Here is a 27,697-nt window from a genome sequence, read left to right as displayed (position 1 = left end):
TGAGTGAAGAAGTTTCTCCTCATCTCAGTCCTAAATGGCTTTATCCCTTATCCTTAGACTGTGTCCCCTGGTTCTGGACTTCCCCAACATCGGGAACATTCTTCCTGCATCTAACCTTTTTCTATGAGATCCCCTCTCATCCTTCTAAACTCCAGTGAATACAGGCCCAGTCGATCCAGTCTCTCCTCATATGTCAGTCCTGCCATCCCGGGGATCAGTCTGGTGAACCTTCACTGCACTCCCTCAATAGCAAGAACGCCCTTCCTCAGATTAGGTGACCAAAACTGAACACAATATTCCAGGTGAGGCCTCACCAAGGCCCTGTACAACTGCAGTAAGCCTCCCTGCTCCTATACTCAAATCCCCTAGCTATGAAGGCCAACATACCATTTGCCTCCTTCACCGCCTGCTGAACCTGCATGCCAACTTTCAATGACTGATGTACCATGACACCCAGGTCTCGTTGCACTTTCCCTTTTCCTAATCTTCCGCCATTCAGATAATATTCTGCCTTCGTGTTTTTGTCTCTAAGGTAGATAACCTCACACTTATCCACATTATACTGCATCTGCCATGCATTTGCCCACTCACCTAACCTGTCCAAGTCACACTGCAGCCTATTAGCGTCGTCCTCACAGCTCACACTGCCACCCAGTTTAGTGTCATCTGCAAACTTGGAGATATTACACTCAGTTCCTTCATCTAAATTATTAATGTATATTATAAATAGCTGGGGTCCCAGCACTGAGCCCTGTGCCCCACTAGTCACTGCCTGCCATTCTGAAAAGGACCCATTTATCCCGACTCTCTGCTTAATGTCTGCTAACCAGTTCTCTCTCCACGTCAGTACATTACCCCCAATACCATGTGCTTTAATTTTACACACCAATCTCTTGGGACCTTGTCAAAAGCTTTTTGAAAGTCCAAATACATCATATCCACTGGTTCTCCCTTGTCCACTCTACTAGTTACATCCTCAAAATTCTAGAAGATTTGTCAAGTATGATTTCCCTTTCATAAGTCCATGTTGACTTGGACCAATCCTGTCATTGCTTTCCAAATGCGCTGCTATTTCATCTTTAATAATTGATTCCAACATTTTCCCCACGACTGATGTTAGGCTAACCGGTCTATAATTACCTGTTTTCTCTCTCCCTCCTTTTTTAAAAAGTGGGGTTACATTATCTACCCTCCAGTCCAAGGAACTGATCCAGAGTCGATAGACTGTTAGAAAATGACCCCCAGGTCCTGCTGTACTGCAGCATTTTGTAATTTTTCACCATGTAAATTATAATTTGCTTTTCTATTTTTTTTTTCTGCCAAAGTGGATAATCTCACATTTTCCCACATTATATTCCATCTGCCAAAATTTTGCCCACTCACTTAGCCTGTCTAGATCCCTTTGCAGATGTTTTGTCGTCCTCACGATTTGCTTTCCCACCCATCTTTGTATCATCAGCAAACTTGGCTACATTACACTCGGCCTCTTCATCCAAGTCATTAATAGAGATTGTAAATAGTTGAGGACCCAGCACCAATCCCTGCAGCACCCCACTAGTCACTGTTTGCCAACCAGAAAATGACCCATTTATCCCAACTCTCTGTTTTCTGTTAGTTAGCCCATCCTCTACCCGTACTAATATATTACCCCCAACCCAGTGAGCTTTTATCTTATGCAGTAACCTGTTATGTGGCACCTTATCGAATGCATTCTGGAAATCCAAATACACCACATCCTCTAGTTTCCCCTTATCCACCCTGCTCGTTACATCCTCTAGTTGCCCCTTATCCACCCTGCTCGTTACATCCTCAAAGACCTCCAGCAAATTTGTCAAACATGATTTCCCTTTCATAAAACCATGCTGACTCTGCTTGATTGAATTATGCTTTTTCATATGTCCCACTATTGCTTCCTTAATAATGGACTCCAGCATGTTCCCAACGGCAGATGTTAGACTAACTGGTCTATAGTTTCCTACTTTTTGTCTGCCTTTTTTAAATATGGGTGTTCCATTTGCGGTTTTCCAATCCGTTGGGATCGCTCCAGAATCCAGGGAATTTTGATAGATTGCAACCAATGCATCCATTATCTCTGCAGCCACTTCTTTTGGGACCCTCTGATGTAAGCCATCAGGTCCAGGAGACTTGTCCGCCTTTAGTCCCATTATTTTACTGAATACTACTTCATTAGTGATTATATTAAGTTCCTCCCTCCCTTTAGCCCCTTGATTATCCACTATTGGGATGTTTTTAGTGTCTTCTACCATGAAGACCAATATAAAATATTTGTTCAACGTCTCTGCCATTTCCCTGTTCCCCATTATTAATTCCCCATCTCATCCTCTAGGGGATCAACATTTACTTTAGCCACTCTTTTCCTTTTTATGTACCTGTAGAAACTCTTACTATCTGTTTTTATATTTTGTGCTAGTTTACTTTCATAATCTATCTTCCCCCTCTCTATCATTTTTTTAGTCGTTCTTTGCTGACATTTAAAAGTTTCCCAATCCTCTGGCCTCCCGCTAGTCTTGGCCACATTGTTTGCCCTTGTTTTCAATTTGATACCATCCCTTATTTCCTGAGTTAGCTACGAATGGTTATCGCTTCTCTTACCGTGTTTCCTTCTCATTGGGATATATTTCTGTTGCAAGTTCTGAAATATCTCCTTAAATGCCTGCCACTGCTCATCAACTGTCCCATACTTTAATCTATTTTCCCAGTCCACTTTAGCCAATTCTGCCCTCATACCTTTGTAGCCGCCTTTATTTAAGCTTGGGACACTGATTTGAGAACCAACTTTCTCACCCTCCCAACTGAATTTGAAATTCAACCATGCTATGGTCACTCATTCCTAGAGAATCCTTTACTACGAGATCATTTATTAATCCTGTCTCATTACACAGTACCAGATCTAAGATAGCTTGCTCCCTGGTTGGTTCTGCAACGTACTGTTCAAGGAAACTATCCCGGATACACTATGAACTGTTCCTCAAGGCTACCCTGGCCAATTTGCTTTGTCCAATCAATATGAAGGTTAAAATCGCCTGTGATTATTGCTGTTCCTTTATTACAAGCCTCCATTATTTCTTGATCTATACTCTGTCCAACACCCACCAGTGACTTTTCCCCCATATTATTCCTTATCTCCACCCAAACTGATTCAACATCCTGATCCTCTGAACCAATATTATTTCTATCTAACTCTCTGATCTCACCCTTTATTAACAGTGCTACCCCACCTCCTTTTCCTTTCTGTCCGTCCTTCCGAATTGTCTCATACCCCTAAGTATTTAGTTCCTAGTCACCTTGCAACCACGTCTCTGTGCAATGGCTATCAGATCATACCCATTTGTATCTAATTGTGCCGTCAACTCACTTATTTTGTTACGAATGCTTTCAGATAGAGCTTTTAAATTTGTTTTTTTTTTTACCACTTTTTCCTGCTTGACACCACTTTCTGTTTCACCTTTGTTTATACATTCGGTCCCTTCCTGGCATGCTCTGGTTTTCATTTCCCCCAGTGCTGCCCTGATCTATTGCCGCCGCCTTGTTATTTGACTTTTAAAAAATTTTGCTCACCTGAATTCTCTCTTTTCTTCCCCCCCCCCCCCAAGTTTAAAGCCCTCTCTACAGCCCTAGTTACTTGATTCGCCAGAACCGATTGCTTGTTTTTCCTCCCAAAATGTATTACTTATCAAAAGTAAAATAGTATTTGCCATCTGTCTTTGTGGCATGTTGGCCTTTATTGCAAGGGGGTTGGAGTGTAAGAATAAGGAAGTCTTGCTGCAATTGTACAGGGCCTTGTTGAAACCACACCTGGTGCACTGTGTACAGTTTTGGTCGTCTTTAAGGAAAGCTATACTTGCTTTGGAGGTGGTGCAACAAAGGTTCACTATTGATTGATTCCTGGGCTGAGAGGGCTGTCCTATGATGAGAGATTGTGTAGAATGGGCCTATACTCCCTGGAGTTTAGAAGAATGAGAGGTGATCTCATTGAAACATACAAGATTCTGAAGGGGATTGAGAGGGTCGCTGCTGAGAGGTTGTTTCCACTGGCTGGAGTGTCCAGAACAAGGGGGCATAGTCTCAGGATAAGGAGTAGGCCATTTAAGACCGAGATTTGGTGGATTTTCTTCACTGAGGGTTGTGAATCTTTGGAATTTTCTGCTCAAGTGCTGTGGATGCTGAGTCTGAGTATATTCAAGGCTGAGAAAGATAGCTTTTTGGACTATAGGGGAATCAAGGGATATGGAGATGGGACGGGAAAGTGGAGTTGGTCGATGATCAGCCAAGATATTGAATGGTGGAGAAGGTTCGAGGGGGAGTCTGGCCTACTCCTGCTCCTATCTTATGTTCTTTACTATTTTATCCAAGTCTTAAAAATCTTAAGTTTGCCAAAGCTCCTACTGATGTTTCATCAGCAATTTGAGAATGCACTCTATGCCCAAAACTAAATTATCATCCATGTATAACAAGAACAAAAATGGACCCAGCACCCGAGCCCTGGAGTTACACCACTTCCAATCCTCCTTCAATCTGAGCAACACCCATTAACCCTAACTCTTTGTTTCTGTTTGTCAACTATCCACACTGCTACATTTCCTTTTATACCATGCATACAAATTTTTCTATGGAACTTCTTTAGGCACCTTATTGAACACCACCTAAAAATCCATATGGATTATATTGATTGTATTACCTTCTTGAGCACAGAAATTACATTGGCAATTCCAGTCCCATAGCTCAACTTGTATGTTTAAGAACATAAGATTATAAGAAATAGGAACAGGAGTAGGCCATACAGCCCCTCGAGCCTGCTCCGCCATTCAATAAGATCATGGCTCCGCTCCCCATAAACGCCTTATCGCCTTATCATTTAAGAAACTGTCTTAAATTTATTCAATGTCCCAGCTTTCACAGCTCTCTGAGGCAGCAAATTCCACAGATTTACAACCCTCAAGAAATTTCTCCTCATCTCTGTTTGAAATGGGCGACCCCTTATTCTAAGATCATGCCCTCTAGTTCTAGTCTCCCCCATCAGTGGAAACATCCTCTCTGCATCCACCTTGTCAAGCCCCCTCATAATCTTATACATTTCGATAAGATCACCTCTCATTCTTCTGAATTCCAATGAATAGAGGCCCAACCTACTCAACCATTCATCATAAGTCAACCCCCTCATCCCCGGAATTAACTTAGTGAACCTTCTCTGAACTGCCTCCAAAGCAAGTATATCCTTTTGTAAATATGGAAACCAAAACTGCACGCACTATTCCAGGTGTGCTATTCCACTTGTATAGCTGTAGCAAGACTTCCCTGCTTTTATACTCCATCCCCTTTACAATAAAGGTCAAAATACCATTGGCCTTCCTGATCACTTGCTGTACATACCATCCTTTTTGTGTTTCATGCACAAGTACTCCAGATCCTGCTGTACTGCAACACTTTGCAATCTTTCTCCATTTAAATAATAACTTGCTCTTTGATTTTTTTCTGCCCAAGTGCATGACCTCACACTTTCCAACATTATACTCATCTGCCCAATTTTTGCCCACTCACTTAGCCTGTCTATGTCCTTTTGCAGATTTTGTGTCCACCTCACATTGCTTTTCCTCCCATCTTTGTAGCGTCAGCAAACTTGGCTACGTTACACTCAGCCCCTTCTTCCAAGTCGTTAATATAGATTGTAAATAGTTAGGGTCCCAGCACTGATCCCTGCGGCACCCCATTTGTTACTGGTTGCCAACCAGAGAATGAACCATTTATTCCGACTCTCTTTTCTGGTAGTTAGCCAATCCTCTATCCGTGCTAATATATTACTCCCAACCCCGTGAACTTTTATCTTGTGCAATAACATTTTATGAGGCACCTTGTCAAATGCCTTCTGGAAGTACAAATACACCACATCCACTGGTTCCCCTTTATCCACCCTGTTGGTTACATCCTCAAAGAACTCCAGCAAATTTGTCAAACATGACTTTCCCCTCAAATCCATGCTGACTCTGCCTGACCGTAGTGAAAAATCATGGTTAGAGCTTCTCTATTCTCTGACATCTCAACAGGCTAGAGTGTATGTCAATAGGTCTCAGTGACTTATTCATGAGATTTTTCAGAACCAATTCCTTTTTAGTTATCTAGTTTCTTTTTCTTTTTGTAATAAATTACATTCTCACTTCAGTCGTCATTTGTAAAAATTGCTTCAAAATATTATACGATCTTCACCATACCTTTGTTCTCCATAGTTAGATTCCTCCTTCATTCCTGAGTGGTCCTACCCACTAACTATTCTTTTACTATTTGATATGTTTACAAAAATCCTTAATATTTCCTTTTATATTACCTGCTGACCTTTTTCACAAACCTTATTAGCCCATCTAATCTCCCTTTTCACCTCCCCACTACACTATATTCATTTTTTTTTCTGTACTGTTAGTCCTATCATTTGCCTCCCTTTATAAGCTTTATTTTTCGGCTCTTTATTTATCCAAAGAGCTCTCTTATTTTGTCCATATAGGAATATATTTTGCACTGTCGTGATTTTGTATTTTTGAAGATTTCCCATTGCTGATCCATAAACCTGTTGTTTCTCTTCCTTCCCCCCCCCCCCCTGGTTCATTTGGGCCAGATCATTTCTTATCTACTGAACTTTGCCTTTTTGTAGTCCATTGCCCTTACTTTTGATTCTTATCCTCTTCTATGCTTTCATTGAACATTTATTGTTGGTCACTCTTTCCCAGTTGTTGTCTTCGTCTTATCGTCCTCTCTTTCTCAGAATTAAAACAACTGATAATACTTTCCTTGTTGGACTAGAAGCATATGAATCTAGGAAGCAAAACCAGATACATTCTCAGTGTTTCCCAGAGATATTAGGACAGATAACCAAAAGCTTGGATAAAGAAGTAGGTTTTAAAGAGTAGATGAGGTGAGGCAGATGTGGAGTCGGGTGATATGGATGTGGAAGCACGCAGTCTTGGTGATGGCACGGATATGTAGCTGGAAGCTCATCTTGGAGTCAAGTGCAACATCAAGATTGCAAATGGTCTGATTCAGCCTCAGACAGTTGGCAAGGAGAGGGTTGGAGTCGGTGGTTAGGGAACGGAGTTTGTGGTGGGTACCGAAGACGATAGCTTTGGTCTTCCCAATATTTAGTTGGAGGAACTTTCTATTCATTCATTACTGGATGTTGGACAAGCAGTCTAAGATTTAAGAGACTGTGGAGGACATCCTTGTGTTCCAGCATAGTGATAGAACCTTTAACTCATACTGTAAACCTGCCCTCTTTTTTGCACCCTATCTTTCCTGGAAATGTCATAACCAGGAATATTGCTTTTAATCCTATTGCAAGGCACGATTGTAGCTACTATATCATATCTCTTTATTGTTAATAATGCTCTGAACTCTCTCATTTTATTCTGAATGCTTTGTGCATTCACACATGTACTATTCAATTCTGATTTCAATTTTTGGGAACATTAACCCTTAATGGCCTAGAAATCCCAGTTGGCTGCGCCCACGAGTGATCCCGGTCCTGAGGCCTTCACTCACTGCGCGTCTGAGCGCGTGCACATCAGGACATCCGCGGAGCTGCAGTCACGTGGCTCTGGGCAGCCAATCCAGGTAAAGTATTTTTTCATTCATAATAATGGGAACTCCGTAAGTTGGAGTTCCCATTATTATGATTGAGAAACACCCCCCCCCCCCCCGCAACACCCAAAACACTAATTAAAAAAATTAGAAAAAATACACCACATAATTTAACATTAATTTAAATTAAAGTTATGTCATTAAAAAAAATTCCAGATTTAAAAAAAATAATAATTTATTTAAATTATGGTTTAAAATAAATTTACTGTAGTGGGGAGGGTTTGTAACAATAAAATGTTTTTTTTAAATTTTATTTTATGATGTTTTTGTGGGTTTTAAGACTCTTGCGCCTGTAACAGTCGGCTATGCACCTGCTTTTATCAGGTGCAAGAGTTTTCAGGACATTTGCTGGGCACGATATGGGTAAATACCGCAATGTTGCCCATGCGAATGTCCTCGCTCCCGAGATATGGAGTATCTGCCAAGCCAGAAACTTGACAGATTGGAAAAGCCAGTTTTCAGTGCATGTGCATTGTGCGCTGAAAATCGGCTTTTGCGATGCCTTCCCGGGTCCATACACACTCCGTACGACCTGGGGAGGTCGGGATTTCTGAGCCACTACTTTTCTTTGTTTTTTAATTTAAATTTTTGATCTCTTTTTTTTATAAAGTGTTTTTCTCTCTCTATCTCAAAGCTTCTTTCCTATTTGAAAAGTAACTTGGGGGGGGGAACATTTTAATATAGCAAGGAGGATGGAGACGGGAAAAAATCAGCCCCATATAGTATAGCATTGATTTCTGTTCATTGTCCGTCATTTGACCAAACTGTGTCTATTGATTTATAATCTGGACTTTTGGCCTGATGGGAGTGTATATTCTAACTGCCTACCAGAAAGAGAAGGATCACATGGCAGTCCATGATGCATTCCAGTAGGCTGAAGTACAGTGCCAAGAATTCTGTTTGATCCTTGGGCCACGCTATTTACCTAGATATCCAGATCATGGCAGACATGAGGGCTGCTTATGGGAGCAGTCAGTAACACCAAACCCGAATAGAGTATCTAGTGCAATATCCAAAAGCACAACTGTCTCTCCACCTGTCTCAGCCCATCCCTTCTGAAAACCTTATCTATGATTTTGTCACCTCTAGACCCGATACTCCAATGCTCTTTTTCCAGCCTCCCAAATTCCAACTTTTCTAAAATACAGCTGTCTATATCCTGTCCTGCACAGAATCTTGTTCACACATCACTCCTATATTTACTGACCTACACTGGCTGCTTGACTCCCAAAATATTAAATTTAATCTTCTCCTCTTCAAACTCTTCCTACTTCTGCAACCTCCTCCAGACTTGTTCTTCCCCTCTCTTTCCCACCCCCGCCTCCCCCCAACAGTCTTGAAACCTTTGACTCTAACCTATTGTGCATGCAATGCTCCCTGCATCCCACTGTTTTGGCAGAACCTATAGCCATTTCTGTCTTAATCTCTCAATCTCCCTCGCTAATACTCTACATCTTCCAACTCGTTTGAAAGCCACCAATCCCACCTTTTTGATACAGCTTTTGGTCACCTCCTAATCTGTCTCTACATGGTATCGTTTCCAGTCTGTTTCTATATAAATGCAAGTTGTCAGTGATCAGTGATTGGAGCAAGTTCAACAGGATGGGGCACCCTCTGTGGCTTCAATCTGGTCCTATTTTAAGTAGCTTCGTTGGCAGTAATATTGGTCTAGTGCATACTTAACAATCAAGATTGGGTGCTAGTTAATATACAGATAAACAATTGCTGATTTTTATTTTTACAGAATCGTGAGCTGCAGATAATGCGAAAACTGGATCATTGTAATATCGTCCGATTACGATACTTCTTTTACTCAAGTGGAGAAAAGGTATATATATGTCTGTCCAAAATGTCGTGTCCATACTTTTCAGTGTCTTTTTATTTGTCAAATTTAATATTTGAATCAAGCTTTTCTATTTAATTTTACAGGTGCACACAAAGCTGAGCTCTGTCACCTAAATCCTCAGTATTCTAAGACTTGCCTAAACTTTTTCTTTTGGGTTGTCTTGGGAATTATCCATTTTTCTAGTATTATATTAAGACTGGTTATGAATGTAAAGGCAGCTTTCATAGATGAGGGTACAGCAATATTTTTTATATTACAATATACTTAATGGACTTTACAAAATTAGCTTATCTTGGGGTCAATTTTCAGCTTGGCTCCATTGGCATTCTTGGCTGACACTCCAGCAATGTAACAGTACTTCAGTACTGCACTGAAGGTGCTGTTCTTTGGAGAATATGGGAATCTGAGACCTGATCCACCTGTACCAATGAATCTTAATAATCCTGTGGCACTATTCCAAAAGGAATAGCAAGTTCTTGTGGCATACTGGCCAACATTTCTCTGCAAACAACACCTGCAAAAAGAAAAGTACCAAATAGATGAATGGATATTGATGTTTGTGGGATCTTGCTGTGTTCAAAATGAAAACTACATTTGTTTACATAAGTTACTGCATTTCAGTGCAGCACTTTTGAGAAGTTTTTGCCACACACTTGAAGCTTGCTAATATGCTATTGTATCTAAAAGGTAAATCCAGTATTGTTCAATAGAAATTGCTAACTAAACACAAATGTGGCTACAGTGATGCTGTTTAGCCACATGCATTGATTTTAGTAGAAAACGTCTTCCACCCACTCGCACAATTACAGCTAAATGTGCTCACAACGATCATAAAACGCTCGGACACTCTGCCTTTTGGCTTACTAATTTACCAACAAATGCACAAAAAGGTTACAGTGCAAATGCATATGCTGTGCTAATCAGTATTGAGATCACACAATTGCAACAGTGTCCATTACTTGATTTTTATTTACCAATCAAGTGTGCATTTAGCCACAGCCGGTTTCCCAATTAGCCACGTGACAAGAGGCTAATGTAGCGAACAACACTGGTCTAAGCCAATGTACCACCTTGTATATGCTTATGGTTGTAGTTAATTAATAAACTTTATTCCTATAACATATTCACAGGTTTACAAAAGCACATTGAAATTTTGAATACCATTGTTTGAAATTTTGGACTACCATAGATATTTTCATGGGTGCAGTGGTCTTGGTTGATCCATTAAGCATTTTTTTTTAAATTGAGATTTAGACATTTATTCAGAAAACAAACTACTTGGGAAAACTGACTTTTAAAAATTCTGCCTTGTTTTAAGCTATTTTGATATTTTAGTTGTAAAATAATAATCTCATGTAGGTGTACTTGTGGTGCTGTAATCTAGAATTCCAATGCACAGTGGAGTGGAAGGATCAGGTTAAAATGCAAGATTCCTTGCTACTAAAGTCAACCTTTCTAATGTATAAAAAAAAAGGTTCCTATTTTGGTAATTGGGAATAAAATGAGTAATTTGGTTTTGTACCATTTGGCGATTTATTTAATATTGTGGATCAGCATGGTCAATTTAACATCATGGCCTGCAATGTCCGGTCACCGGCAAAGCAAAGGCCCCAAAATATGCTTTGCACAAGAATCTCGCAATTCCTTGTTGAGAATTTCAGGATTTCTGACCTTCAATACAAATCAGTGAAGTATCGTGGGGGTCCCCTTGTGCGAACTGCTGTGACGTCAATGAGTTGTTTAAGCAGCCAATCAAAACGCAGAATTCTCAGACAGCGAACAAGGAATTGAGTAAGCTCTTAAAATTCTAACTTTTTAAAAACGTTAGAACAAAGATTGGGGCTCTCTCATGGGGGGGAAAAGGCAAACCTGAAATAAAGATGGACAAACTTTTTTAAAAAAAATGTAGATTTTTTAAAAACGTTTCATAAATTTAAATTTTTATTAAAACAGAGAAGTTTCACAATATACAAAATTAAAATCAGCTTTTCAGACCCTTAATCTTTGTTTAGCAGTCAAGACACTGTTAAAACCCCAGTCACACCCTTCGGGGTCTAACCTTTAGTGGGGGATTTAACTGCGTACTTACTGCGGAAAGGCCAACATTTTCGTCAGTTTCCCTGATTTGGGTGATTACAGATTGCCAACTTTGTGGGTGGGGTGGCGGTGGGGCACAGTGCAGCCAGTTTTGGAGCTGTTAATGACAGACCGCAACTTCAGGATTTCCACATGCGTCAGTGCATGTGCCAAATCCCAAAGTTGTCAGTTTCAAAAGCAGAATAATGGCAAACGCTACGAGATCACATTGTGGGCATATGGTTATTTGAGCCAAATACACTTCAAGGCATGACATGCAAATTGTATGCAACAGTCAATTTTTTCTGCACAATTGATGTATGGCTTTTTTTAACTCTGGGAGTTTCTGAGACGGTCGACCAGCTCGTTCTTGATAGCGAAATGGGCTCCGTGGAGGCAGTGTTCTTCCTCTGGTTTGCCTTTCCAAAAGAAGGTGTAACCTCCACCTTGTTCCTTGAGCTGGCCTTTCCCTGCCCACCGAGTCTTGCTTAGGGCGGCGATGTTGACATCGAGGCGTCGAAGTTCCTGGGCAATTATGCCGGTGCAGTATCCAGGAACCAGTGCGCCACAGTCATTGCTAGAGTCCTCCTCAACCGTCTTCACCCTGTGGCTGAGGAGCCCCCCCCTAGAGTCACAGTGCGGATTTCGTCCACCACTGGGTACAACGGACATGATCTTTACGGCGCAACAACTGGAAGAAAAATGCAGGGAATAGCACCAACCCTTGTACATGGCCGCCTTTGAGCTTACAAAGGCCTTTGACGCAGTCAACCGCGAGGGACTATGGAGCGTCCTCCTCCGTTTCGGCTGCCATCCTCCGCCTGCTTCATGACAGCATGCAAGCTGTGATCCTGACCAACAGATCCATCACAGACCCAATCCACGTCGGACCGGGGTCAAGCAGGGCTACGTCATCGCGCCAACCCTCTTCTCGATCTTCCTCGCTGTGATGCTCCACCTCACACTCAACAAGCTCCCCGCTGGAGTGGAACTAAACTACAGAACCAGTGGGAACATGTTCAACCCTCCTCGTCTCCAGGCCAGATCCAAGACCGTCCCAACCTCTGTCGTCGAGCTATAGTACATGGATGATGCTTGCGTCTGCGCACATTCAGAGACTAAACTCCAAGACATAGTCAACATCTTCACTGACGCGTACGAAAACATGGGCCTTGCACTAAACATCCGTAAGACAAAGGGTCTCCACCAACCTGACCCCGCCACACAGCACTGCCCTCCAGCCATCAAAATTCACGGCACGGCCCTGGACAAAGTGGACCACTTTCCATACCTTAGGAGCCTATTATCAACAAGGGCAGACATTAACGATGACGTTCAACACCGCCTCCAGTATGTCAGTGCAGCCTTCAGCCGCCTGTGGAGGAGAGTGCTCGAAGATCAGGCCCTCAAATCTGGCACCAAGCTTATGGTCTACAGGACTGTAGTGACACCGCCCTCCTACAGTAGACACCTCATTGCTGGAGAAATATCACCAACGATGTCTCCAAGATTCTGCAAATCCCCTGGGAGGGCAGACTCACCAACATTGGCATCCTCAATCAGGCCAGCATCGAAGCACTGACCACACTCGACCAGCTTCGTTGAGTGGCCACATTGTTTGTAAGCCCAACACAAGACTCCCAAAGCAAACGCTCTACTCGGAACTCCTACATGGCAAGCGAGCCCCGGGTGGGCAGAGGAAACGTTTCAAGGACTCCCTCAAAGCCTCTTTGATAAAATGCAATATCCCCACCGACACCTGGGAGTTCCTGGCCAAAGACCGCCCTAAGTGGAGGAAGTGCATCCGGGAGAGCGCTGAGCATCTAGAGTCTCGTCGCCGAGAGCATGCAGAAAACAAGCGCAGGCAGTGGAAGGAGCGTGCAGCAAACCAAACTTCCCACCTACCCTTTCCTTCAACGACTGTCTGTCCCACCTGTGACAGAGACTGTAATTCCCATATTGGACTGTTCAGTCACCTAAGAACTGAGTGGAAGCAAGTCTTCCTCGATTTCAAGGGATTGCCCATGATGATTTTTTAACTATCGATAGATTTATCCAGACAATGGCTAAATGTTTTAAACTGCTGTATGTATAGAATGATAGATGGTGGCAGTGATTTGGAGGGTGGCAATTCAAGTGATGAAAGGGAAATTGTGCCAGAGGATTAGAGGGTTGACCTTTTTCAAAAAGGACTGGGGGAAGTGAAGAAACTATAGGAGTTGGATAACTACTCGTGTCGATAATACAAGAATTAAATTACTAAGCACTTTGAGAAACAGTTCATCGTAGCTAGTCAGCATGGATTTCTAATGCAAGGATCATGCTTGAGCAACATTTTGGAATTCTTTGAAGAAATAGGAGAGATCAAAGATAAAGGAAATGCAGTGGATGGGGTTTATATGGATTTTCTAAAAGTATTTGAAGTACTATACAATGATGCATGGAATTATGAGGAATATGACCACCTGGGTAGACATGCTTGAAGGGCAGAAAGCCGAGTAGAGACAAACGGAAGTTTTTTAGACTAAAGACGGTGTTGTATTTTAGATTCTGTGTTGGAGCTCCTCTTATTTATTATATACATAAATTATCTGTACTTGGGAATTATGGGAACAATATAGAAATGGGTATGGTGGTTATGTTACTGGACTGGTAAGCCAGAGGCCTGGACTAATGATCCAGAGACAGGAGTTCAAATCTCACCATGACAGCTGGGGAATTTAAATTCAGTTCATTAAATATATTTGGAATAAAAAGCTCGTATCAATAATGGTGATCTTGAAACTATCATTGTCGTTTTTTTTAAAAAAAACACCTGGTTCACATGTCCTTTTTTAGGGAAGGAAATCCTTGGCTGGTCTGTGGCTGCAGGCCCACAGCAATGGCACTTAACTGTCCTCTGAAATGGCCGAGCAAGCCACTAAATTGTATCAAACTGCTATGACGAATAATGAGAATAAAACTGGAAGGACTACCTGGCATCGACCTAGGCACCAGATTCAGACGTGACAAAGGCACCCCCAGCGCAGTCAACCCTGCAAAGTCCTCCTCACTAACATCTGGGGATTTGTGCCAAAATTGGGACAGTTGTCCCATAGATTAGTCAAGCAACAGCCTGAAATAGTCTTGCTCACAGAATCATACCTTTCAGCCAAGGACCCAGACTCTTCCATCACCATCCCTGGGTATATCCTGGGCAAAAGACGTTAGTGGGAGTTGTGTACAGACCTCCAAACAGTAGTAGTGATGTTGGTGAGGGCATCAAACAGGAAATTAGGGGTGCATGCAATAAAGGTGCAGCAGTTATAATGGGTGACTTTAATATGCACATAGATTGGGCTAACCAAACTGGAAGCAATACGGTGGAGGAGGATTTCCTGGAGTGCATAAGGGATGGTTTTCTAGACCAATATGTCGAGGAACCAACTAGAGGGGAGGCCATCTTAGACTGGGTGTTATGTAATGAGAGGATTAATTAGCGATCTCGTTGTGTGAGGCCCCTTGGGGAAGAGTGACCATAATATGGTGGAATTCTGCATTAGGATGGAGAATGAAACAGTTAATTCAGAGACCATGGTCCAGAACTTAAAGAAGAGTAACTTTGAAGGTATGAGGCGTGAATTGGCTAGGATAGATTGGCGAATGATACTTAAGGGGTTGACTGTGGATGGGCAATGGCAGACATTTAGAGACTGCATGGATGAACTACAACAATTGTACATTCCTGTCTGGCGTAAAAATAAAAAAGGGAAGGTGGCTCAATCATGGCTATCAAGGGAAATCAGGGATAGTATTAAAGCCAAGGAAGTGGCATACAAATTGGCCAGAAATAGCAGCGAACCTGGGGACTGGGAAAAATTTAGAACTCAGCAGAGGAGGACAAAGGGTTTGATTAGGGCAGGGAAAATGGAGTACTCGAAGAAGCTTGCAGGGAACATTAAGACGGATTGCAAAAGTTTCTAAAGATATGTAAAGAGAAAAAGGTTAGGAAAGAAAAAGGTTAGTAAAGACAAACTTGGGTCCCCTGCAGTCAGAATCAGGGGAAGTCATAACGGGGAACAAAGAAATGGCGGACCAATTGAACAAGTACTTTGGTTCGGTATTCACTAAGGAGGACACAAACAACCTTCCGGATATAAAAGGGGTCAGAGGGTCTAGTAAGGAGGAGGAACTGAGGGAAATCCTTATTGGTCGGGAAATTGTGTTGGGGAAATTGATGGGATTGAAGGCCAATAAATCCCCAGGGCCTGATGGACTGCATCCCAGAGTACTTAAGGAGGTGGCCTTGGAAATAGCAGATGCATTGACAGTCATTTTCCAACATTCCATTGACTCTGGATCAGTTCTTATCGAGTGGAGGGTAGCCAATGTAACCCCACTTTTTAAAAAAGGAGGGAGAGAGAAAACAGGGAATTATAGACCGGTCAACCTGACCTCAGTAGTGGGTAAAATGATGGAATCAATTATTAAGGATGTCATAGCAGCGCATTTGGAAAGAGGTGATATGATAGGTCCAAGTCAGCATGGATTTGTGAAAGGGAAATCATGCTTGACAAATCTTCTGGAATTTTTTGAGGATGTTTCCATTAGAGTGGACAAGGGAGAACCAGTTGATGTGGTGTATTTGGACTTTCAGAAGGCTTTCGACAAGGTCCCACACAAGAGATTAATGTGCAAAGTTAAAGCACATGGGATTGGGGGTAGTGTGCTGACATGGATTGAGAACTGGTTGTCAGACAGGAAGCAAAGAGTAGGAGTAAATGGGTACTTTTCAGAATGGCAGGCAGTGACTAGTGGGGTACCGCAAGGTTCTGTGCTGGGGCCCCAGCTGTTTACACTGTACATTAATGATTTAGACGAGGGGATTAAATGTAGTATCTCCAAATTTGCGGATGACACTAAGTTGGGTGGCAGTGTGAGCTGCGAGGAGGATGCTATGAAGCTGCAGAGTGACTTGGATAGGTTAGGTGAGTGGGCAACTGCATGGCAGATGAAGTATAATGTGAATAAATGTGAGGTTATCCACTTTGGTGGTAAAAAGAGAGAGAGAGACTATTATCTGAATGGTGACAGATTAGGAAAAGGGGTGGTGCAACGAGACCTGGGTGTCATGGTACATCAGTCATTGAAGGTTGTCATGCAGGTACAGCAGGCGGTTAAGAAAGCAAATGGCATGTTGGCCTTCATAGCGAGGGGATTTGAGTACAGGGGCAGGGAGGTGTTGCTACAGTTGTACAGGGCCTTGGTGAGGCCACACCTGGAGTATTGTGTACAGTTTTGGTCTCCTAACTTGAGGAAGGACATTCTTGCTATTGAGGGAGTGCAGCGAAGGTTCACCAGACTGATTTCCGGGATGGCGGGACTGACCTATCAAGAAAGACTGGATCAACTGGGCTTGTATTCACTGGAGTTCAGAAGAATGAGAGGGGACCTCATAGAAACGTTTAAAATTCTGATGGGTTCAGACAGGTTAGATGCAGGAAGAATGTTCCCAATGTTGAGGAAGTCCAGAACCAGGAGTCACAGTCTAAGGATATAAGAGGTAAGCCATTTAGGACCGAGATGAGGAGAAACTTCTTCACCCAGAGAGTGGTGAACCTGTGGAATTCTCTACCACAGAAAGTTGTTGAGGCCAATTCACTAAATATATTCAAAAAGGAGTTAGATGTAGTCCTTACTACTAGGGGGATCAAGGGGTATGGCGAGAAAGCAGGAATGGGGTACTGAAGTTGCATGTTCAGCCATGAACTCATTGAATGGCGGTGCAGGCTAAAAGGGCCGAATGTCCCACTCCTGCACCTATTTTCTATGTTTCTATGTTTCTATCAGCAGAGATTGCCACCTACTGCACCCTCTCAATGTTGAACACCACTTGGAAGAAGCATTGATGGTAGCAAGGGCACAGAATGTACTCTGAGTTGGGGGACTTTGATGTCCATTACCAGGAGTAACTCCACGACTGACCGAGTTGGCCAAGTCCTGAAGGACATGGGTGCTAGACTGGGCCTGCGGCAGGTGGTGAGAGAACCAACATGAGGGAAAAACCTACTTGACATTGTCCTCATAAATCTAAATGTTGCAAATGACCATATTGGTAGGACTGACCAACACACTGTCCTTGAGACGAAGTCCCGTCTTCACACTGAATACACCCTCTTGTGTGGCACTACCACCGTGCTAAATGGGATAGATTGCGAACCGATTTAGCAGCTCAAAACTGGGCATCCACAAGGTGCTGTGGGCCATCAGCAGTAGCAGAATTATATTCCATCGCAATCTGTAACCTCATGGCCCAGCATGTTCCATATTGATGAAGCATCTGAAGATGGTTGGGCCTCGGGCAATGCCATGAGGAACTCCTGCAGCTGTGTCCTGGGACTGAGATGATGGGTCTCCTTGAGAGTTTCCTATTGACTTCAATCTTACTATGCCTCCTTGGTGCCACACTCGGTCAAATGCTGCCTTGATATCAGGGTAGTCATGCTCCCCTCACCTGGAATTCAGCTCTTTTGTCCATGTTTGGATCAAGGCTGTAATGAGGTCTGGAGCCGAGTGGTCCTGGCGGATCCCAAACTGAACATTGATCAAGTTATTGGTGAGCAAGTGCCACTTGAAAGCACTGTCGACGACATGTTTCATCACTTTGCTGATTGGGAGTAGACTGATATGCTGGCAATTGGCAGGGGCGAGCGGTAACCTGGTAGAAGTCTTCAAGATTATGGTGGGTTATAATAAGGTAAATTGTGATAGATTGTTTCCATTGGATGGCAAAGTGGTAACAAAGGCAGTAAATTGAAGATGGCAACAAATTAAAGGGGGAGGCTAGAAAAGAGACTTCCGTTTCATAGAGGGTGGTTAGAATGTAGAATTATAAGTCACAAGCCATTGTTGAAGCAGAATTACTTAAATAATTTAATTCCTTTTTTTGAGAAAAATGGCTATTAAAGGATGTAATAACTGAATAATTTTTTTTTTTTATGTAGCGCCTTTAACGTAGTACAAACGCCCCAAGGCGCTTCACAGCACTGTTGCAAAACAAAACCGATAAATTTGATACCGAGCCACAAAAGAAGAAATTAAGGCAAGTGACCAAAAGCTTGGTTAAAGAGAGGTTTTAAGGAGCGTCTTAAAGGAGGAAAGAGAGGTGGAGAGGTGGAGAGGTTTAGGGAGAGTTCCAGAGCTTAGGGCCCAAACAGCTGACAACACAGCCACCGATGGTTGAGCAGTTATAATGAGGGATGTTCAAGAGGGCAGAATTTGAGAAGTGCAGACATCTTGTGGGGTTGTGAGGCTGAAAAAGATTACAGATAGGAAGGGGCAAGGCCATGTAGTTATTTTGTAAACTAGGGTGATTTTGAAATCAAGGCGTTATTTAATTGCGAGCCAATGTAGGTCAGAAAGCACAGGGGTGATGGGTGATCGTGACTTGGTGCGAGTTAAGACACTGGTTGCTGAGTTTTGGATGACAAGTTTGCGTAGTATAGACTGTGGGAGGCCGGTCAGGAATGAGTTGGAGTAGTCAAGTCGAGGTAACAAAGGCATGAATGAGGGTTTCAGCAGCAGAAGAGCTGAGGCAGGCAATGTTACGGAGGTGGATATGAGGAGTGAGATTGGATTAGGAGGCTGAATTACCTGATTCTGTACTGATTTTCTGATGAGCTATTTAGAATAATCAACCCGTATTTAATCTTCTCTACACATGACTTGCTGTAACTTTACTCTCTTTGCTAACGACACAGTAGTTTTGCCAAATTAGAGTTCTTGTCCAATATCCAGTCTTGGATGAGCTGAAATTTCCTCCAATTAAACACTGGGAAGACCGAAGCGATTGTCTATGGCCTCCCCCACAAACTTTGTTCCTTAGCCACTGATTCCATTGCTCTCCCTGGCCAACATCTGGGGTTGAACCAGACTGTTCAGAATCTCGCATCCAATTTGACCCAGAGCTGTGCTTGCCATCACAGAGTGCCCCTGCAATATCACCCATTTCTGCCCTGCCTTAGACTCTACTACCTGTATAGAAACATAGAAAATAGGTGCAGGAATAGGCCATTCGGCCCTTTGAGCCTGCACCACCATTCAATAAGATCACGGCTGATCATTCCCTCAGTACCCCTTTCCTGCTTTCTCTCCATACCCCTTGATCACCTTAGCCTCTCGTACTCTCTTTTCCCCCCCCTCTTAATGGCCCCAAGTTTCCACACGCGGCAAAACAGGCGCCCCTCCGAGCTGGGCGCCTGTTTTTCGCGCCAAAAAGGGCGCCTGAAAAAAAACGCGCTATTCTCGAGCGCTTTGCAGCTCGATGTCTGCCTGGCGCGGCGCCCAGGGGGCGGAGCCTACCACTCGCGCCGATTTTGTAAGTAGGAGGGGGCGGGTACCATTTAAATGAGTTTTTTTTCGTGCAGGCAACCCTGCGTGTTGGAGCGTTCGCGCACGCGCAGTGTGAAGGAAACATTGGCACTCGGCCATTTTTGTAGTTCTTTGTAGCTGTTCAATTTTTAAAATTTTTTTAATAAAACCACATTGCCCTTCCATGATCAGCACTGAGGCTTCTTGCAGCAGTGAGAAGGCTGCAGGAAGCCTCAGAAGTTGAGGCAGCCGTTTCCCGACGGGCCCGACCCCCCCTGCCGTCAGGAATGGCTGCCTCAACTTCTGAGGCTTCCTGCAGCCTTCTCACTGCCTCCTCCCCCCCCCCCCCCCCCCCGCTGTTGCCGTCGGGAACGGCTGCCTCCTCCCTGCCATCGGTCAGTCGGGCCCTCACTGCCTCCTCCCCCCCCACCCCCCCCCGCTGCCCTCGGGAACGGCTGCCTCAACTTGAGGTTTCCTGCAGCCTTCTCCCTGCCTGAAGCACTTTCACACAGGTAGGAACATGGTTTATTTAATCTTTTCTTTGCTTATAAATTTTTATTCAGGTTGGAATTATTTGTATAAGTATAACTAAGGATTTATTGTAGAATGTAATGACTTCCCTCCCCTCCCCGCCCCCCCACCCCCCACCTCGTTCCGGACGCCTAATTTGTAACCTGCGCCTGATTTTTTTTAATGTGTAGACAAGGTTTTTTCAGGCCTACAAAAATCTTCACTTGCTCCATTCTAAGTTAGTTTGGAGTACGTTTTCACTGTGGAAACTTTCAAATCAGGCGTCAGTGGCCGGACACGCCCCCTTTTGGGAAAAAAAAATTCTGTTCCAAAGTGAAACTGTTCTACCTGACTAGAACTGGAGCAAACTAAATGTGGAGAATTGCGATTTCTAAGATACTCCGTTCTCCACCAGTTGCTCCTAAAAAATCAGGAGCAAATCATGTGGAAACTTGGGGCCAATAAAACTATGCTAACTCTGCTTGACTGCATTATGATTTTCTAAATGTCCTGCTACTACTCCCTAACATTTTCTCAATGACATGTTAGGCTAATTGGCTTAGTTTCCTGCTTTCTGTCTCCCTCCTTTCTTAAATAGGGTCGTTACATTTGCGGTTTTCCAATCCTCTGGGACCTCTCCAGAATCCAGGGAACTATGGTAGTTTACAACCAATGCATCCATTATCTCTGCAGGCACTTCTTTTAAGACCCTAGGATGCAGGCCATCAGATCCAGGGGACTTGTCCACCTTTAGTCCCATTAGTTTGCCTAGTACCTTTTCTCTAGTGATTGTTTTAAGTTCCCACCTCCCTTTAGCCCCTTGATTATCAATTATTAGAATGCTTTTAGTGTCTTCTACCGTGAAGACCGATACAAAATATTTCTTCAAAGTCCCTATTTCCCATTATTAATTCAACAATCTCATCCTCTAAGGGACCAATGTTTACTTTAGCTACTCTCTTCCTTTTTATATACCTGTAGAAGCTCTTGCTGTCTTTTTTATAATCCTTATTAGTTGACTCTCAAAAATGATCTTTTTTTTGTCTTTTGCTGGTTTTGAAAAAATTTCCCAATTCTCTGGCATTCCACTATTCTTCGCAACATTGTATGCCTTTGTTTTCAATTTTAGTGGGAATGTGGTCAAGGTTGCTGTAGGTGGGTCTCGTGCACAAGATGATTTCTAAGAGTGTGATGGGGTGGAGCGGGAATGGGAGTGTGTGTTCGGGGTTTGGGTGTAGGGAAGCCGTTGCGGGATGGGTGGGGAATGATTTAGCTTCATAGCAATGGGGGAGATGTAGCCGAGTAGATGGTCTTCCTATTAAGTGATACAGAAATCCATGAGCTCCTCACACTTCATGGGACAGATTTTAGAAGAAGGTTGATAATGAAGTAAAGTGTTATCCTTTGACCGCAGGATCATCCTGGAGTAATGGGCTTTGGTAGAAGAAAGTGAGAACTGATAATACTTGTTGTGCCAGATCTGGTGATGACTGACTAAACCAGTTTGACCAGAGAAGAGGATGGAGCAGTTGGATTTGTTGCTTGACATTTGGAAGACAAAAGTGGATGCTGAGCAGGAGGGGGAGAAGTGGAGATGGTTGGGGAAGAGGGGAACTAACGGTATGGTCAAAGAGAAGGTTGTTAAGTGGGGTTTTGAAAGCAGGGAAGGAGTGACTCAATGGAGGGAACTACTCTAATAAAACTGCTCAGGCATAAAATACATGAGTGAAGTCTGCACTCTGATTTTTTTCATCCAAATGCATGCAACCCTGTGAATTAGTACACTACTCATGTAGACCTGTTTTGGATACATTTATTTTGGATGCACCTCCTGTACCATGACTCATAATTGAGTGGAAATGGCACATGACTGCAGATAATGAAAACAATCCGGCCAAAGTATTTGAATTTGATATTGTCTTTAAGGTAAATCCAGATTAATTTGAAGTGAATTTCTGCTTGGACCAGGGTTAGACAGGTTTTGCTTTTTGTCCATGGGATAGTACCACTTTTCTCGCATTAAACATTATTGGCATGTAAATTCTTAACTAAATAATGTTCATTGGCAGGAACTAAAAATAAACTCGTTCTTCGTTTTATGTCAGTTGCAAAGCTAACATTTACATAAAAACATAGAAAATAGGTGCAGGAGTAGGTCATTCGGCCCTTCGAGCCTGCACCACCATTCAATATCATGGCTGATTATTCCCTCAGTCCTGCTTTCTCGCCATTCCCCTTGATCCCCTGAGCCATAAGAGCCATATCTAACTCCCTCTTGAATATATCCAATGAACTGGCATCAACAACTCTCTGCGGCAGGGAATTCCACAGGTTAACAACTGAGTGAAGAAGTTTCTCCTCATCTCAGTCCTAAATGGCCTACCCCTTATCCTAAGACTATGTCCCCTGGTTCTGCACTTGCCCAACATTGGGAACATTCTTCCTGCATCTAACCTGTCCAGTCCCATCAGAATCTTATACGTTTCTATGAGAACCCCTCTCATCCTTCTAAACTCCAGTGAATAAAGGCCCAGTTGATCCAGTCTCTCCTCATATGACAGCCCAGCCATCCCTGGAATCAGTTTGGTGAACCTTCGCTGCACTCCCTCAACCTCAATAGCAAGAACGTCCTTCCTCAGATTCGGAGACCAAAACTGTACATAATATTCCAGGTGAGGCCTCACTAAGGCCCTGTACAACTGCAGTAAGACCTCCCTGCTCCTATACTCAAATCCCCTAGCTATGAAGGCCAACATAACATTTGCTGCCTTCACTGCCTGCTGTACCTGCATGCCCACTTTCGGTGACTGAACCATGACACCCAGGTCTCGTTGCACCTCCCCTTTTCCTAATCTGCCGCCATCCAGATAATCTGCTTTTGTGTTTTTGCCCCCAAAATGGATAACCTCACATTTATCCACATTATACTGCATCTGCCATGCATTTGCCCACTCACCTAACCTGTCCAAGTCACCCTGCAGCCTCTTAGCATCCTCCTCACAGCTCACACCACCACCCAGTTTAGTGTCATCTGCAAACTTGGAGATATTGCACTCAATTCCTTCATCTAAATCATTAATGTATATTGTAAAGAGCTGGGGTACCAGCACTGAGCGCTGCGGCACTCCACTAGTCACTGCCTGCCATTCTGAAAAGGACCAATTTATCCTGACTGTCTGCCAACCAGTTCTCTATCCATGTCAGTACATTACCCTAATACCATGCGCTTTGATTTTGCCCACCAATCTCTTGTGTGGGAACTTGTCAAAAGCCTTTTGAAAGTCCAAATACACCACATCCACTGGTTCTCCCTTGTCCACTCTGCTAGTTACATCCTCAAAAAATTCCAGAAGATTCGTCAAGCATGGTTTCCCTTTCATAAATCCATGCTGACTTGGTCCGATCTTGTCACTGCTTTCCAAATACGCTGTTATTTCATATTTAATGATTGATTCCAACATTTTCCCCACTACTGATGTCAAGCTAACCGGTCTATAATTACCCGTTTTCTCTCTCCCTCCTTTTTAAAGAAGTGGTGTTACATTAGCTACCCTCCAGTTCATAGAAACTGATAGAGTCGATAGACTGTTGGAAAATGATCACCAATACATCCACTATTTCTAGGGCTACTTCCTTAAGTATTCTGGGATGCAGACTATCAGGCCCTGTGGATTTATCAGCCTTCAATCCCATCAATTTCCCTAACACAACTTCCTGCCTAATAAGGATATCCTTCACTTCCTCCTTCTCACTAGACGAGATCTACTGTCCCCTAGTACAATCGGAAGGTTATTTGTGTCTTCCTTTGTGAAGACAGAATCAAAGTATTTGTTCAATTGGTCTGCCATTTCTTTATTCCCCATTATAAATTCACCTGAATCTGACTGCAAGGGACCTACATTTATCTTCACTAATCTCTTTCTCTTCACATATTTATAGAAGCTTTTGTAGTCAGTTTTTATGTTTCCTGCAAGCTTCCTCTCTTACTCCTATTTTTCCTCTCTTAATTAAACCCTTAGTCTTCCTCTGAATTCTAAATTTCTCCCAGTCCTCGGGTTTGTTGCTTTTTCTAGCCAAATTATATGCTTTTTCCTTGACTTTAACACTATCCTTAATTTCCCTTTTTAGCCATAGTTGAGCCACCTTCCCAGTTTTATTTTTACTCCAGACAGGGATGTGCAATTGCTGAAGTTCATCCATGTGATCTTTAAATGTTTGCCATTACTTATCCACAGTCAACCCTTTTTAATTATCCTTTGCCAGTCTATTCTAGCCAATTCACACCTCATACCATTGAAGTTACCTTTCCTTAAGTTCAGGCCTCACACAACAAGATTGCTAATTAGTCCCTTCTCATCACACATCACCCAGTCTAGGATGGCCAGCTCTCTAGTTGGTTCCTCGACATATTGGTCTAGAAAACCATCCCTAATACACTCCCATAAATCCTCCTCCACCGCATTCGCCCAATCAATATGTAGATTAAAGTCGCCCATAATAACTGCTGTACCTTTATTGCACACATCCCTTATTTCTTGTCTGATGCTGTCCCCAACCTCACTACTACTGCTTGGTGGTCTGTACACAACTCCCACTAGCGTTTTCTGCCCTTTGGAATTCCGCAGCTCCACCCATACCGATGCCACATCATCCAGGCTAATGTCCCTCCTTACGACTGCATTAATTTCCTCTTTAACCAGCAACGCCACCCCGCCTCCTTTTCCTTTCTGTCTATCCTTCCTAAATGCTGAATACCCTTGGATGTTGAGTTCCCAGCCTTGGTCACCCTGGTTTAATTGGCTCATATTTGTGAACAAATCTATGACTTTGAAGAAATCATATTGTGGTCACAGTATTCAAGTTATATAGAATTGAAAACTTTTTTTTTCATTTTTCAAACTGTTAATTTGATTTACCTGAATGATAACAGGGCTTAATGGGTTAAATTATGAGGAAGGGTTACATAAACTTGGCTTATATTTCCTTGATTATAGAACATAACATAAGAAAAAGGAGCAGGAGTAGGCCATAGGGCCCCTCAAGCCTGCTCCGCCATTTAATATGTTCCTGGCTAATCCGATCATGGATTCAGGTCCCTGCCCGCTCCCCATATAACCCCTTATTCCCATATCGGTTAAGAAACTGTCTGTCTCTGTCTTAAATTTATTCAATGTCCCAGCTTCCACAGCTCTGAGGCAGCAAATTCCACAGATTTACAACCCTCTGAGAAAATAAATTTCTCCTTGTCTCAGTTTTAAATGGGTGGTCCTGTTTTCTAAGATTATGCCCCCTAGTTCTAGTCTCCCATCAATGGAAGCATTTTCTCTGCATCCACCTTGTCAAGCCCCCTTATAATCTTATACGTTTCGATAAGATCACCTCTCAATCTTCTGAACTCCAATGAGTAAAGCTCAACCTTTCTTCGTTGGTCAACCCCCTCATCTCCGGAATCAACCTAGTGAACCTTCTCTGAACTGTCTCCAAAGCAAGTATATTCTTTCGTAAATATGGAAACCAAAACCGCTCGCAGTATTCCAGGTGTGGCCTCACCAATACCCTGTATAACTGTAGCAAGACTTCCCTGCTTTTATACTCCATCCCCTTTGCAATAAAGGCCAAGATTGCATTGGCCTTCTTGATCACTTTCTGTACCCGCATACTAACCTTTTGTCTTTCATGCACAAATAGCCTCAGATCCCGGTGTACTGAGGCACTTTGCAATCTTTCTCCATTTAAATAATAACTTGCTCTTTGATTTTTTTTTCTGCAAAAGTGCATGACCTCACACTTTCCAACATTATACTCCATCTGCCAAATTTTTGCCCACTCACTTAGCCTGTCTATGTCCTTTTGCAGATTTTTGTGTCCTCACAATTGCTTTTCCTCCCATCTTTTTGTATCGTCAGCAAACTTGGCTACGTTACACTCGATCCATTCTTCCAAGTCGTTAATATAGATTGTAAATAGTTGGAGTCCCAGCACTGATCCCTGCAGCACCCCGCTTGTTACTGGCTGCCAACCAGAGAATGAACCACTTATCCCGACTGTTTTCTGGTAGTTAGCCAATCCTCTATCCATACTAATATATTACCCCAAACCCTGTGAACTTTTATCTTGTGCAGCAATCTTTTATGTGGTACCTTATCAAATGCCTTTTGGAAATCCAAATACACCACATCCACTGGTTCCCCTTTATCCACCCTGTTCATTACATCCTCAAAGAACTCCAGCAAGTTTGTCAAACATCACTTCTCCCTCATAAATCCATGCTGACTCTGCCTGACCGAATTATGCTTTTCCAAATGTCCTGCAACGACTACTTTAATAATGGACTCCCAACATTTTCCCAACTTACAGATGTTAGGCTAACTGCTCTATAGTTTCCTGCTTTTTGTCTGCCTCCTTTTTTAAAAAGGGCGTTAAATTTGCAGTTTTCCAATCTGCTGGGACCTCTCCAGAATCTAGGGAATTACAACCAGTGCATCCACTATTCCTGCCGCTACTTCTCAAGACCCTCGGATGCGAGCCATCAGGTCTAGGTGATTTTATCTGCCTTTAGTCCCATTATCTTACTGAGTACCACCACCACTGTGTGTTTTCCCGCCCATTATACCTATAGAAACTTTTACTATCTCTTTGTTTTTATATTTTGTGCTAGTTTACTTTCATAGTCTACCTTCCCTTTCTTAATCATTTTTTTAATCATTCTTTGCTGGCTTTTAAAAGCTTCCCAATCTTCTATCCTCCCACCAGTTTTGACCACTTTGTATGCCCTTGTTTTTAAATTGGATACCGTCCTTTATTTCTTCAGTTAGCCACGGATGGTTATCTTTTCTCTTGCACCCTTTCCTCCTCACTGGAATATATTTTTCTTGAAAGTTGTGAAATATCTCCTTAAATGTTCACCACCGTTCATCAACCGTCTTACATTTTAATCTATCATCCCAGTCCACTTTAGCCAACTCTGCCCTCATACCTTCATATTTAAGCTTAGTACACTGGTTAGCGATCCAATTTTCTCACCCTCCATCTGAATTTGCTCCTTTACTAGGACGTTGTTTATTAATCCTGTCTCATTACACAAGACCAGATCTAAGATAGCCTGCCCCCTGGTTGGTTCTGTTACATACTGCTCAAAGAACCCATCCCTTATGCACTCTGAATTCTTCCTCAAGGCTACCCTGACCAATTTGATTTGTCCAATCAATATGAAGGTTAAAATCACCCATGATTATTGCTTTCCCTTTTTACAAGCCCCCAATATTTCCTGGT

The 27,697-nt window shown here is 42.8% G+C and overlaps 1 protein-coding gene across 1 annotated transcript in view; it reads left to right on the top strand.

Moving 5' to 3' along the window:
- The window catches only part of gsk3ba (glycogen synthase kinase 3 beta, genome duplicate a), a 220,351-nt gene that overhangs the window by 102,172 nt on the left and 90,482 nt on the right, over nucleotides 1–27,697 (top strand). Inside the window, exon 3 of the mRNA XM_070893571.1 lies at nucleotides 9,389–9,472. Coding sequence (XP_070749672.1) covers nucleotides 9,389–9,472 — 84 coding nt within the window. The remainder of the gene's footprint in view (nucleotides 1–9,388; nucleotides 9,473–27,697) is intronic.

The sequence above is a fragment of the Pristiophorus japonicus genome, chromosome 11 (assembly GCF_044704955.1).
Source record: "Pristiophorus japonicus isolate sPriJap1 chromosome 11, sPriJap1.hap1, whole genome shotgun sequence".
In the NCBI taxonomy this organism is placed as follows: Eukaryota; Metazoa; Chordata; class Chondrichthyes; family Pristiophoridae; genus Pristiophorus; species Pristiophorus japonicus.
This window is presented reverse-complemented; position numbering and strand designations above follow the sequence as displayed.